General features: G+C 55.6%; 1 protein-coding gene across 1 annotated transcript; it reads left to right on the forward strand.

Moving 5' to 3' along the window:
- Nucleotides 1–2,973: 2,973 nt before the first annotated feature.
- Nucleotides 2,974–11,607, forward strand: LOC141978347 (glucose-6-phosphatase catalytic subunit 1-like). The gene is made up of 5 exons (XM_074940378.1): nucleotides 2,974–3,340; nucleotides 4,647–4,756; nucleotides 8,136–8,241; nucleotides 9,071–9,186; nucleotides 10,322–11,607. Exons 1-5 carry the CDS (start codon nucleotides 3,111–3,113, stop codon nucleotides 10,831–10,833), a joined length of 1,074 nt encoding a protein of 357 aa, XP_074796479.1. The 5' UTR covers nucleotides 2,974–3,110; the 3' UTR covers nucleotides 10,834–11,607.
- The last annotated feature ends 1,141 nt before the right edge of the window (nucleotides 11,608–12,748 follow it).

Genomic DNA, 12,748 nt, shown 5'->3' on the forward strand with positions numbered 1-12,748 from the left:
CCAGGACCCCAAATCACGAGCCTGGCTTACAAATCATGAGATTTTTTTTAAATAACTCCTTTTGACACTTTGCCTTTGGGGATCACGTTTCCCAGCTTCTCTCTGTAACCAGGAGGCCTAGAACCTTGCATTATATTTTAACAAAAGCTGAGATTCTCTCATGATCCTCTGACTCCAGGAGCTGGGGCTTTAAGAAAAGCACCAACTATTGCAAGAGCTGGTACCACAGCTCACACAAGCAGCCGCTTGGGAGCAGGGTGGCTGGGGTTTAGCTGATGGTGAATTCAGAGGTTTAGCAGGTGTCCGGCCGCACTGTGTCCATTGTTTATGAGCAGGGCCCAGCTCTTGGGGACGTGATCCTAGCCTGGGACAAGCTGGCCACAGCTGCGTGGTTCAAGGCTTGTGACCTGAACTTTCTCACTGAGCGGAGATAAGGGCTGCGTTTCACTGACTGGCAAACATGAAACCCTCTTGCTGTTTTCCCCTGCTTGCGTACGCCAGCGTGTTTTGGTGCAGAGGAGTTTGGTTAGCTAACATCACGGCTGTTTGGTTAGCATCTCCCCACAAAGTTTCAACAGCAGCGATAGCCGGCTGGAACCTGCAGGCAGGTGGGGGGAGGCCCCCGTGCGAGCGCTGCGTCAGTCACAGAGCAGAGATGGGCAATGCTGCATCTTGTGCAGTGGGGCTGATGCCTGTGACAGCTGCTTCCACCCTGGGCCTGTCCCTGTCTGCAGCTCTCACTGTCCCAGTGGTGCCAGTCGCCCCAGGATGGTTAACACTGAGCCACTGCCCGACTTCCCAGAACCTCGCCAGCCTGCTTCCTGACACCCAGAGCTCAGGGGCCAACTCTCCCTCCCCTCCGGGGGCCAGGCCCGCCCTAACGTTAGCCCCATTGCTCTCTGAGCTGCAGTAGCGGCTGCGGGGGGGACGCATGTAAACTACAGCTCAGCTCCCTAATCGTCTCCTGCCTTGAGTGCTCAGCCCCCGCCGCTCTGTTCTTCTCGGCCCCCACCCCCACTGGCTGAAATGCTGCTGTTGAAATGGTTCCCTCCCTCCTGGCTCTGACCCAGCCACCCCCCTTTTGAAGGGCCATCAGCTCCCCATTGCTCTGTGCATCAGGTCTGGCCCTTGCCTTCAAGGCTCTACATCACTCGGCTCCTGCCTGCGCCTCTGCCCCTCCGTAATGGCTGCTGTCCCAGAACCAGGGGCCCAGCCACCCCACGCCTTCCCGTAAAGAGGGGCCTGCCCCACGGCCTGTGTGAACCACCCACGATCATCTGTGTGCAGCCTCGTCCACCCCTGCCGCTCCCGCGCTGCCGTTAAAAGCCCTAGAATCTTAGCGAGCGCACAAGCTGCCCTGGCGTTGGCCCAGGTTCTGATTCCTGCTCGTCAGTGTCAGAAGGGACCCGGTCACCAGATATAAAAGCACTTGTTCAGCACTTGACAGCGAATCTGAGTCCTCCGCATGCTAATGGCACGTGGTTGCAGATACCAAATCCATAATTAATGCTTATCAGGAGAGCTACTGATTACGCGGTCGGGGCAGGGCTGCCCTTCCTCGACAGCATGGCTGCAGGGGAGGAGAAGCCAAACTTAGGGACAAGGGTGTCAAGAGTTGAGTGTATTCCCTTTGCTTCAGATCCCAATGATCCTTCAGGGTTTTATTTTCTAGTATAAACAGGTTCCACCTTTGCCTGAAACCCATTTCGAGGGCTGCGTGTCTCAGATTCTTTGTCACTGCATCAAGTGGGGCAGACTGGGAGCTTTTGCAGGATGCCAGGGCCCAGGGCAGGGCGGCAGCAGCCCAGTGCAGATGCAGAGCTGGCGGCCTGGGATTCGTGATTAGGAGTTGAATCAAATTGGTTGTTTCTCTGGGCGTCTGCTGTACCCTGGGACGTTCAGCTCTTCATGTCGCAGGCTAGAGAGTGAGGCCAGATTCAGAGCGGGTGTCAGCAATGGGACTCCACTGCAGTGCATGGGAGTTTTACCACCACCTGCAGTGGGAGCAGGATTGGGCCCTACGCAGTGCGCACCCTCCTGTGGGGGTGCAGCCCTGTGTCCTCCTCCTCCGCTGTGCCCTGTGCCAGGGCAGCACTGGGCATGCGGGAAGCGAGGGAGTTACTGAGCGAAGAGTGCTTGGTGCTCAGCGTGCAACTGTGCTAAAATTTCTAGGGTATCTAGACGCTGAAGCTCCTTTGAGGCCACACAAAGCCCAGCAAAGTGTCTCTAGAAAAGCATGATCACAGGCCAAGCGCTGGGGAAGCCTGACTGTCTAGGGCCATTGGCAGGTCCTTCTGCAGTTTGGGGGGATACTGGCCCAATGAGCAGAGTCTGGTCCAGTTCCCAGTTAAATTACAGGGTAGTGCAAATGCCATAAAGGTGCCCATCCAGCTCTCGGCTTTCATCCTGCTCCCACAAATGCTGGGTGAGAATCAAGCCCAAGCAACGGTGACACCTCTCTTCAAAGTGCAGAGCCCAACAAAGGGCCTGCTTGACCCCTGCTACACTCCAGTGACATGCCAACGTGACCCCACGGGATCTCTGGGACAATGTAGCACTGACTCAGGCCGGAGCGCGCTGTGCTTTGTGCCACTCGTGTTACTATCAGTCCTTCGAGCTCTGTTCAAATAATGTTCTTGACACTCGTAATTAAAAAAATGAACAGTACCGTTGTGGTTTGCAAGCGACAGGCGGCAGCGGGAATTATGCCCAGGCTGGGTTCAGTTTAAAATACAAACCCGAGTGATTTTTCCGAGGCTATTCCTGTACCGTAGCCAGTAGTGTGGTGTTGCAAAGGGGTAACGGTGCCCTCGGGTCAGCGGCTGGCAAACAGCGAGCTGGTTTGTCAGCCTCCTTTTCTCTTTTACGCAAATGGCTCTAAACATATTTGTATCAACCCCCCCGTGATGCACCTTTGATCAATGGGGGTTTTGACAAGAGTGTTTTGAGTCCAAAGATCAGTGCAGGAGCCAGCAACTTACAGGCTGCAAACAAGAGCCTGGCAGGGTATAAAGCCAGCCAGTGAGCAGCCCCAGAGCAGCGCAGTCTCATGAGAGACCAAGCTCACTCAGCACTCTCGGCTGATACTGAAGTGTTGATAGAAAAGGAGAATGGAGGCCGGCATGAATGTCCTGCATGACATGGGGATCCAGGCAACTCGCTACCTGCAGGAGCACTACCAGGGCTCCCAGGACTGGTTCCTCTTCATCTCCTTCGCTGCCGACCTCCGAAACACCTTCTTCATCCTCTTCCCCATCTGGTTCCACCTCTGCGAGGCGGTGGGCATCAAGCTGATCTGGGTGGCTGTGATCGGGGACTGGCTCAACCTGGTCTTTAAGTGGTGAGTAGCCAGTGCTGGTCCTGTTCCTGCTGCTTGCCCTGCACACACCCGGCTAGCTGCGGGTTGTTTGGCTGTGAAGTGGGTACTTACCAAGAGGGTTCAGGGTGGCTCCAAGCTGGAGCTTTCCAAAGACAAGTTCCTCCAGCTCTGTAGCACACAGATTTCCTTCCAAGTCAGAGCCCCTGAGTGAAGCCTTGAACTGCATCGATCGTCCGGTTCATGGATCAGTGTCCATGGGAACCCACCCACCGCTGCTGACTCTCGGTGCTCCTGACCATTCTGCACAGTGCACAGTTAGGACTCCCACAACAGCCCAGTCACACAAAAGAAACCCTGGATATATTAAGATCTCCTGTGCGATTTCCATCACGGGTACGGCTCCAAACTTTCCCCACTCTGCTCCTTGCCAACAGCCAGGGAGAGATCTAGCCCTTGAACTAGCCAGAGGTGCCACACGTTGCAAATAGGGTCATGCTTGTATCACTGCAGAGAGGGGCTTATGTTTAACTGCATTTATTTTCCTGTGAGTGTCTGTGTGGTGCTGGGGCTACGGGGCTTACCTGGGACACGGAGATGCTGCTGACCGACTGTGTGATATGGGGCAAGTTTCCCCTCAGTTTCCCCTTCTGTAATACAACAAGTGCTTTGAGGTCGATGGATGCAGAGTGCCATCTAAAATCGTAACCCTTTTTAAAGCCACGTGAATCTTTGTATAGCTCATGACAGAAAGCAGCAGGGAGAATGCATGGGGCATGAGCCCGGGGTGTGAGTGAGCATGGGAGCTGGACCCAGCACTGGGTGTCAGCCATCCGGTCCTAGGTGCTGCATTTATGGCGAGTGCCCTTCTCCAGACTTGCGGTTACCGTGGGGCTCTGACCCATCGGGGGAAGGGCGAGATTGGGTGTGGTGATGGAGTTGCCTCTGGAGACAAGGAGGCATGGGCTGGGCTGGGCTGGGGGGATGGTGGGTCAGCCAGCGTGAGGGCACGGGCTGTATCTCTGGTTCATGCCCGGGGAGAAACAGCCCATCACTAGTAGATTTAACATCTCCTGTGCCCTGCTGCACCATCAAGGAAAGGGGGGAATTGGCTCCTGGGTCAGCATGCAGCAGGTGCCGGTTCCTGTACGCACGGAGCAGAACCCAGCTGTGTGCCCCAAGCTTGGACTGAAGTCAACCGGCCTGGAACTGGGGATCCCCGATTCTTGCAGCCCCTGCCCCAACCTGGGCCAGAGCTGACAAGCTGTGTCCTTGCTTTCCTGCTCTTGTGCCCGAGGCAACTAGAGACACTTTTATTCTTGCATTTCAGGATCCTCTTTGGGCAGAGACCCTACTGGTGGGTCCGGGAGACTGGTTACTATGGCAACACCTCCACCCCTGTGATCCAGCAGTTCCCCCTCACCTGCGAGACCGGCCCAGGTGAGACACATCTAGAGAGAGGAGTAATTTGGCAGAATCATGCTTCACATTATACACAAGGAGGGGAGGCATCTTCCACTGCAGCAGCAGGGCGTGGGATTGGCATTTATCAGGGCGGAGGGACCTGCTGGGAAGAAGGGGAGGGGATGTCCTAACCTGCTCCACAGCTTAACTATCCTAGTTAGAAATATTGTTCTAATGTCCACCCTAACCCTAACCCTTGCTGCAGACTAAGCCACCTACTTCTTGTGCCACCCACGAAGGACATGGAGAACGACTGTCCTCTGCATATGTCCTTTTACAAATGTGAAGACTGTTTTCAGGTCCCCCCTCAGCCTTCTCTTCTCTACACTAAACATGCCCAGTTCTTTCAACCTTTCCTCATAGATCAGGTCTTCTAGAACATAAGAACGGCCAGACTGGGTCAGACCAAAGGCCCATCCAGCCCAGTGTCCTGTCTTCCGACAGTGGCCAATGCCAGGTGCCCCAGAGGGAATGAACAGAACAGGGAATCATCAAGTGATCCATCCCCTGTCGCCCATTCCCAGCTTCTGGCAAACAGAGGCTAGGGACACCATCCCTGCCCACCTGGCTAAAAGCCATTGATGGACCTGTCCTCCCTGAATTTATCTGGTTCTTTTTCTAAACCTCTGATAATTTTTGTTGCTCTGCTCTGGGGTCTCTCCAATTTGTTCACATCTTTCTTAAAGTGAGGTGCCCAAAACTGGACACAGGACTTCTGCTGAGAACTCCTGGTGCCAAGTAAAGCAGGACAATTACCTCCTGGGTCTTCGATACATAGGGTGACCATATTTCCCAAAGGGAAATCAGGACACTGCGTGGGGCTGGCCCAAGCCCCCTGCCCTGCCCCCCATGAGACTGTTGTTTGTCGCTGGAACCGTGCTGGCCCCCCCCCACGGGAGCCCTGCCTCCCCCCCTGTGTGGGGCTGGCATCTCTGCTTACCCCTCCCCTTGCCCCGCCCCGCATGCTCCTCCACACCACACCTCGCTTTTTTGACAAAATTGGGCAATTGTCCCATTGGCTTTTGCCAACCGATCAAGTCCCGAAGTATGAGTCAGGATGGCCGGGACGGGACGTTAAAATGGGACTGTCCCAGCCAAAACGGGACGCATGGTCATCCTTTACAGACAACACTCCTGTTAATACAGCCAAGAATTACATTTGCCTTTTTCACAACAGCATCACGTTGCTGACTCATATTCAGTGTGTGAGCCACTCTGACCCCCAGATCTTTTTCCTCAGTATTGCTGCCCAGCTGGTTATTCCCCATTTTGCATTTGTCTTTTCCTTGCTAAACACAAAACTTTGCACGTCTTTCTTGAATTTCATCTCATTGACTTCACACCAAGTCTCCAGTTTCTCAAGATCATGGTGCATTCTAATCCTGTCCTCCAAAGCACTTGGATTAGTTAACCTGCATTAAACCCTGGGTGGACACTCCCATTCAGAATTAAATCGCCTTAATTCCGTTACATTTAGTTAATTTTGGAAGTAAATTAACATAAACTGAATTAAGGTAAACTAATTCTGAATGAGAGTTTAAGCTTAACTGACTTCCAAAATTAATTAAATTAAATTGAATGAAGGCAACTTTTCATTCTGAATGAGAATGTCCACACAGGGGCTTAATGCAGTTTAACTAATTCATTTTAAACTCACCAAAGCCCGGGGGTGCCGCTGTGCAGAGTGGTTTAGCATAGGCTTGAGTGTTGGACACAGCTGCTGCCCTTAAGCATTTCCTGGTCACTGGAGAAAGGGAGACATTGGAAGTGCAGATTTTGCCCTGTCAGCAGTTAGGGGCAGGCCAATCTCGCCTTGCTGCTGGGGTGAAACAGGTCAACGTATGCAAAACCTCCCTTTTAGGCTAAATTTAGGCTCTGTAGAAGAAACCTTTGCTCCGACGCTATAGCTACTGAAATTAAGAACAAATACCTTCCCCTGTGTGACAGAGGCCTGTCTGCCCTCAGTATCTGCCCAGCCCAGGAGAGAGGCCGTCTTTCCTTCCAGAAAAAGAGCGGACTAATCCAGTACCAGTGCAGATTTTGTTTGCAGGGGGACCCTTGACCTATGCTGGAATTAGAAGCTTGTTGCAAACCTCAGTAGGAAGCCAGGGTGGTGCAGGCTCAGGCCCAGATCAGAGGCATGCTGTGTATATTGCAACCACTGGGGCTTTGCTCATGCCAGCTGTTTTGTGCGTGTGTGTACACATACACTGTCAAACACACACACGTGCGAGCTCACACACATTCACTATTGCTCTCTACTGGATGGGCTGTTCCAGTGCTGTGTGTGCGGTGTTGTAGCCGTGTCTGTCCCAGGATATTACAGAGACAAGGTGGGGTGGGGGGGGGTAGTGGGGGGGGGTTAATTCCTTTTATTGCACCAACGTCTGTTGGTGAGAGACAAGGTCTCGAGCTACTCAGGGCCCTTTTGAAGACGAAGACCCGAAGAAGAGCTGTGTGTATCTCGACAGCTTGTCTCGCTCCCCGACGGAAGTTGGTCCAATAAGAGCCATTACCTCCCCTGCCTTGTCTCTCCGGTGCTATGTGACTATCCGTTCCCTCTGCCTGCTGAGGGGGGTCTGTGGCTAGAGCAGAAAGCCAGGTAGTCTTGAGCATGGGACTAGGAGTCAGGATCCTTGCAGCCTAATGCCACCTCTACCACCGGTGCTCTTTCTGTAGCCTTGGGCAACCGTGGATAACGGGGACTGGGTGGTCTGCCCCCAGCTCAGAGCGTGGTGGCTGCCTTGCTGGGCGGTGCTGATAGCGGGGTGTGGAGGTGGGAACACGCACCGTGGGAAGGGGGAAAACGGGCCGGAGCATGCCGTGAAGACCAGGCCAACGTCTGTGGAGTGCCGGGGCTGGTCTCTGCAGGGGACTAGTGTGCGGGGTAATACGTAGCGGGCGGCTCTGTCCGCACAAGTGCCAAGTATTCTGGCAGTATTACCAAAATGGCTCCCTAATGCCAGGTGTCGTGGGGAGCTGGGCCTGGGAGCGGCTGTGCCACAGACCCTGAGAAATCTTGTAGCGCGCCCCTGGGCTCGTGCTAGCGCTGCGGGATCACTCCCCTTGCTGAGCGACTTCCCTTTCCACCTCATTTCCCCTCCTACGCACCCCTGGTTCTGGTAAGGACACCCCCCTCCAGTGCCTCACGTGGGGGATTCCCTCTGTGCCTGCCCCTCCCCGTCAATTCCCTCGCGCCCTGCGCAGCCAGCTATGCCGGGCTGGGCTGATGCCGGCTCTTGGCCTTTAGTCTGGGTGATCCCAGCGCTCTAGGCACCCGGTAGGAGGTTGCTGTTAGTGACCAGGGCAAGGAACAACCTGGGGAGGTGTAACGCAGGTGTTTTCTCTCCCCTAGGGAGTCCCTCTGGCCATGCGATGGGCTCTGCAGGAGTTTACTATGTGATGGTGACAGCCATTCTGTCCATTGCTCTGGGGAAGAAGCAGCTGACGATTAAAGACCAGTAAGCAGGGTTCAGACTGTTGCGCTCCTGTGTCTGCAGGGTCAGTGGGGTGCCCTGAGGCCTGAGGGAGGTGTGTTTTGACCCAAAGGAAATGAGTCTTCATGCAGCACGCAGTGGAGCTGTGGAATTCACTGCTGCAGGAAGCCAGCAGCGCTACGTGCTCAAACGCCCCAACGCGCACACAGACACAGGGCTTTAGAAGGGGTTGAATAACTGCGTGAGCACTGATCCCCCTGGCAGCTAAGCCAACCAACGCCTAGATAAAGAGAATCGCATCTCATGCCTCCCCAAGACGAGTGCCTGCTTCAATGGCTGGGAAGGAAGTGAAGGGCCTGGGCTAAGACCTGATCCAAAGCCCACTGAAGTTGATGGGAGTCTTTGGATGAGGCCACAACGGGTATGGGGAGGGGGGTGATCAGAGGAGCTCTGCAGTGTCCGAGCTCTGCCCCACTGAAGGCAATGGGAGTTTTGCAGCTGCTGTGAGTGGGAGCAGAGGGAGGCCAGCTCCAAGCGCGTTTGGACCCCTCCTGGGTGTTTAAGCTTTCCCTGCATCATGGCAGAGGGCAAATCCCTGGTTCTGAACCTCTACCCACCCCGCAGGGGCTGTTTAATGCCACTTTCCATTCTGTGCCTGGCAGTCAGGACTTTATAATGTGACCCTCCCGCTTCTCCACCTGCTGGAACTTCAGCCACCACCAGCAGGGAGAGACGTCTGAGATCCCAGCCTCCCTGCTCCCCGCTGGAGGGGGCAGGGAAAGCCGCGGGGTGGCCTTGCGCAGGCCGTGCTCTGCTGACCTTTGTGTCTCACCCGAATGTCTCCCTGCTGCAGGTTCTTGCGGACAGCACTGTGGGCAGGATTCTGGGCTGTCCAGGTCTGCGTCTGTTTGTCTCGAGTCTTCATTGCTGCCCATTTTCCTCACCAAGTCATCGCAGGGGTCATCTCAGGTCAGTGATGGCGTGCACCGTCGCCTCTCCCTGTACAAACCGCACTGTTACTGTCACTCGGAGCAATGGGCGCAGGGGCCACCCGCCAGCTGTTCCTAGACGCCAAGGCCAGAAGGGACCATTATGCTCATCTAGTCTGCCCCCTTGCGTAACACAGGGCCTGGGACTGCCCCACAATCCTTCCTTTTGAGCTAAAGCCGGTCTATTTAAAAACATCCAATCTAGATTTTAAAATTGCCAGTGAGGGAGAATCCACCACGCCCCTGGGGAAATTGTTCCAGTGGCTAATTACTCCCACCGTTAGACACATACACCTTATTTCCAGTCCGCATTTGTCTCGCTTCAACTTCCAGCCATTGGATCATGTTAGGCCTTCGTCTGCTGGACTGAGCCTATTACCAAGTATTTGTTCCCCACATAGGTACTTATAGACTGTGGTCAAGTCACCCCTAAACCTGCTCTTTCAAACGAGTGTAGATGGATCGAGCTCTCTGAGTCTCTCTATCTGGCCTGTTTTCTAAGCCTTTCCTCATTCCCATGACCCTTCGCTGAACGCTCTCCAGTTCTGTATCCGGTGTCCTGTGCAGTGCGTTGAATCGAGTGAACTGTCACAGGACAGACCCTGAGGTGGACGCTGTGGCTAGGCAGCACTGTGCTGCACTGACTGCACTTGTAATCCCACACCCCGTGCCCTAGGAACATGCCTTTGCAAAGCCCTTGTTCCCCAGGCTCTGCAGTGCGGTAACCCAGCTCAGCCAGGCAGAACAGTAGCAGACTCGTTCCCATCACTGGCAGGTTTTACCGCCAGCAAGCATTGTCTGGAGGTGTGGGCACAGAAGGCTTGGCACTAGGAGGAGGGGATCTTAGCCTAGGGAGAGATGGGTGGTTAAGGTTGCCTCTCTGTGCCCACAGTGGGCACTGCCACCTGATGCTGCTCATTCCCAGGGAGGTGGCCGTGCAGAGACTCGTTAGTTGGCTCTGTGACGACCCTTGGGGCGGCTGCCCTCAGGAGCGATGCTCCACCACAGCTGTCCTCCAGCCCCTGATTGTCTTGGGAGCCCTGTGGCTCCATCTCTGCGCACCAGGTTCCTCGCTCTGACGGCTTGTTTCTCCTCTCACGCTCTGTTCCCTGCAGGCATGGCAGTGGCTGAAGCTTTCCGGCACATCCCCGCCATCTACAACGCCAGTCTCCGGAGGTACCTGGGCACCACCCTCTTCCTGTTCAGCTTCGCCCTGGGGTTCTACCTGCTGCTGAAGGCTCTCGGTGTTGACCTGCTGTGGACCCTGGAGAAAGCCAAGAGGTGGTGTGACCGGCCAGAGTGGGTCCACATTGACACCACCCCCTTCGCCGGCCTCCTCAGGAACCTGGGGATCCTATTTGGGCTGGGGCTGGCCCTCAACTCCCAGATGTACCTGGAGAGCTGCAAAGGGAAAATGGGCCAGCAGCTGCCCTTCCGCCTGAGCTGCATCGTGGCCTCGCTCCTCCTCCTGCACCTCTTCGACTCCTTCAAGCCTCCCGCCAAGGTGGAGCTGCTGTTTTACGTCCTGTCCTTCTGCAAGAGCGCGGCCGTGCCCGTGGCTGCCGCCGGCCTCATCCCCTACTGCGTCGCCCAGGTCCTGAGCCAACAGGATAAGAAAGCTTTATAGAAGGAAGGGACTTGGGTGTTTATGCACACGACATGTGACATGTCCCAGGAGCAGAGGCTTAGGACCCTCAGCTCCCCCATGTCTCTGGGTCCAAATGCTAGAACTGGGTCCTGAGTCAGCAGATACTGGCTCAGCACAAGCCCTTTCCAGTGCGCTCTCCTTGCTAGACCTGCGGAGAGCGACTGTGTCCAGAGACCAGACCAGCCCTGCTCCTGCTCGCTTGGCCAGGGGGTGCTCCTGTCTGGCTCATGCAGTAGAGCTGCTGCCTATGTTACAGACCACAGTCGATGTGCAGGGCACACGATGAGCCAGCCCAGACTCTGGCTCTGCAGATGGCTCAGCAGTGGGGCCTGGGAGTCTGCGCACGGCAGGCAGGAGCCTCCGGAAAGTGTGGTCGTTTCCCCTGCGGGTCGTGCCAGCGCTGATGAGGGCACAGCCTGGCTTTGCTGCCTCCCCTTGACGTACGGTGAGAGAAGGAGACTGGCATTCTCTGGGCCACAGGGCGCTCGCTCCTGCACGTGCTCCCCGGAGGATTCCTCAGACAGCGCCCCATGGAGGGCAGAGGCTGTTTGTGGGGGAGCTAGGTTAGGAGACAAAGCGAGGGCACGTGGCAGAAAGGCTGGCACGTACCCGCACTCTGGGGCTCACTGGCCTCTGTGTCCCACTAAGTACCCAGTGTCCTGCAATTACCTTAATGTGAAACAGTGATGTGTGTGGGGGGGGTTGTCTGTATATAAGTGGGGTGTTTTATTAAAGCCTGAGCTGTATTTCATTACCAGCCATGAGTCCTTTGTACGTCTTAGTCACAGATCAGCCCGGAGTGGGGGCGCTGAGTGGGGGTGACTCTCCCATGAGTGGTGTTTGGATTGACAGGGGACATTTTGCTGCTCCTGGGGGAATCCAGCCCCCTCTCTGGATGCTGCTAACCTATCCCCTGCCAGACACACTTTAAAACGATGGAGGAAGATAACTGGACCCTCCTACAAAGTCCCTATTGCCCACCCTGCTCCCCGCAAATACTGCCAAACACTGCTGGCATAGGACTGTCCGGGGGTGTGGGCAGAGGCTCGGTGCCATGGAATCACTCAGTCAGCGACTCGCACTTATTACCTTGCTCTTTGCTATATTGGTCACTGGTTAAACCAGCTCGCGTCTGTTTACCTGGCCATCCCACCGGCAAGAGGAGCAAGGAATTCACAGACGGGACCTCACTGGCAAGAGCAGTGTCCCATCCTCCATGCAGGCTCAGGAAGGGGGTTTGTACAGAATCAATCGCTGTGTGAGCCCCACTTCTCTGTGGTGCTGGGATGGAAACAAACCTGGAAAAGCACAAACTCTTGGTGGGTCGTAGACCCTGCCCTGGCACTGCAAGGTTCATTGTGGAGCTGGCATGATTGACAGCCCAGAGCTGGAACAGACGTCTTTGTTCTCCCCTGAAGTGAAGGGGCCAGGTCCGGAACCCAGGTCCACACCGCTCAGGAAAGGCAGGGACGCGCAGCGGCTGCAGGGCTGCGCTGGTTCCAGGGAAGGGCGGGTAACAACGACCCAGACCCGTGGAACTGCTGTTTCAGTCTGATCAACTGAGCTATTCCCACGCTGCTCCTGAGCATTACCAGGGGCCTGGGCACAGGCACGTCAGCTGTCAAACAGCCTCGCCTCCTGGTTCAGGTCTCTCTGGCTCAGCAAGCCTGCCTCTGGGGGTGGGGCTGGGCCTCTCCACTGGGAGTGGGGCGGACATGGGGAAATCTGGGCATGTCAGGGCTCCTCTGCGGGGCAGAGGGTGGGGGATGCTCGCTGGGCTGTGCATGCTGGAGGGGTAAGAGTCAGTCTCCAGGGCTGGCAGCCCAGCCCCCTCCGCTGACCTACTGCGCTTAGTGGGGACATACACGACTGACTGTATAAAATGGCTTTCTAA

This window comes from Natator depressus, chromosome 27 (assembly GCF_965152275.1).
Source record: "Natator depressus isolate rNatDep1 chromosome 27, rNatDep2.hap1, whole genome shotgun sequence".
Taxonomy (NCBI): Eukaryota; Metazoa; Chordata; order Testudines; family Cheloniidae; genus Natator; species Natator depressus.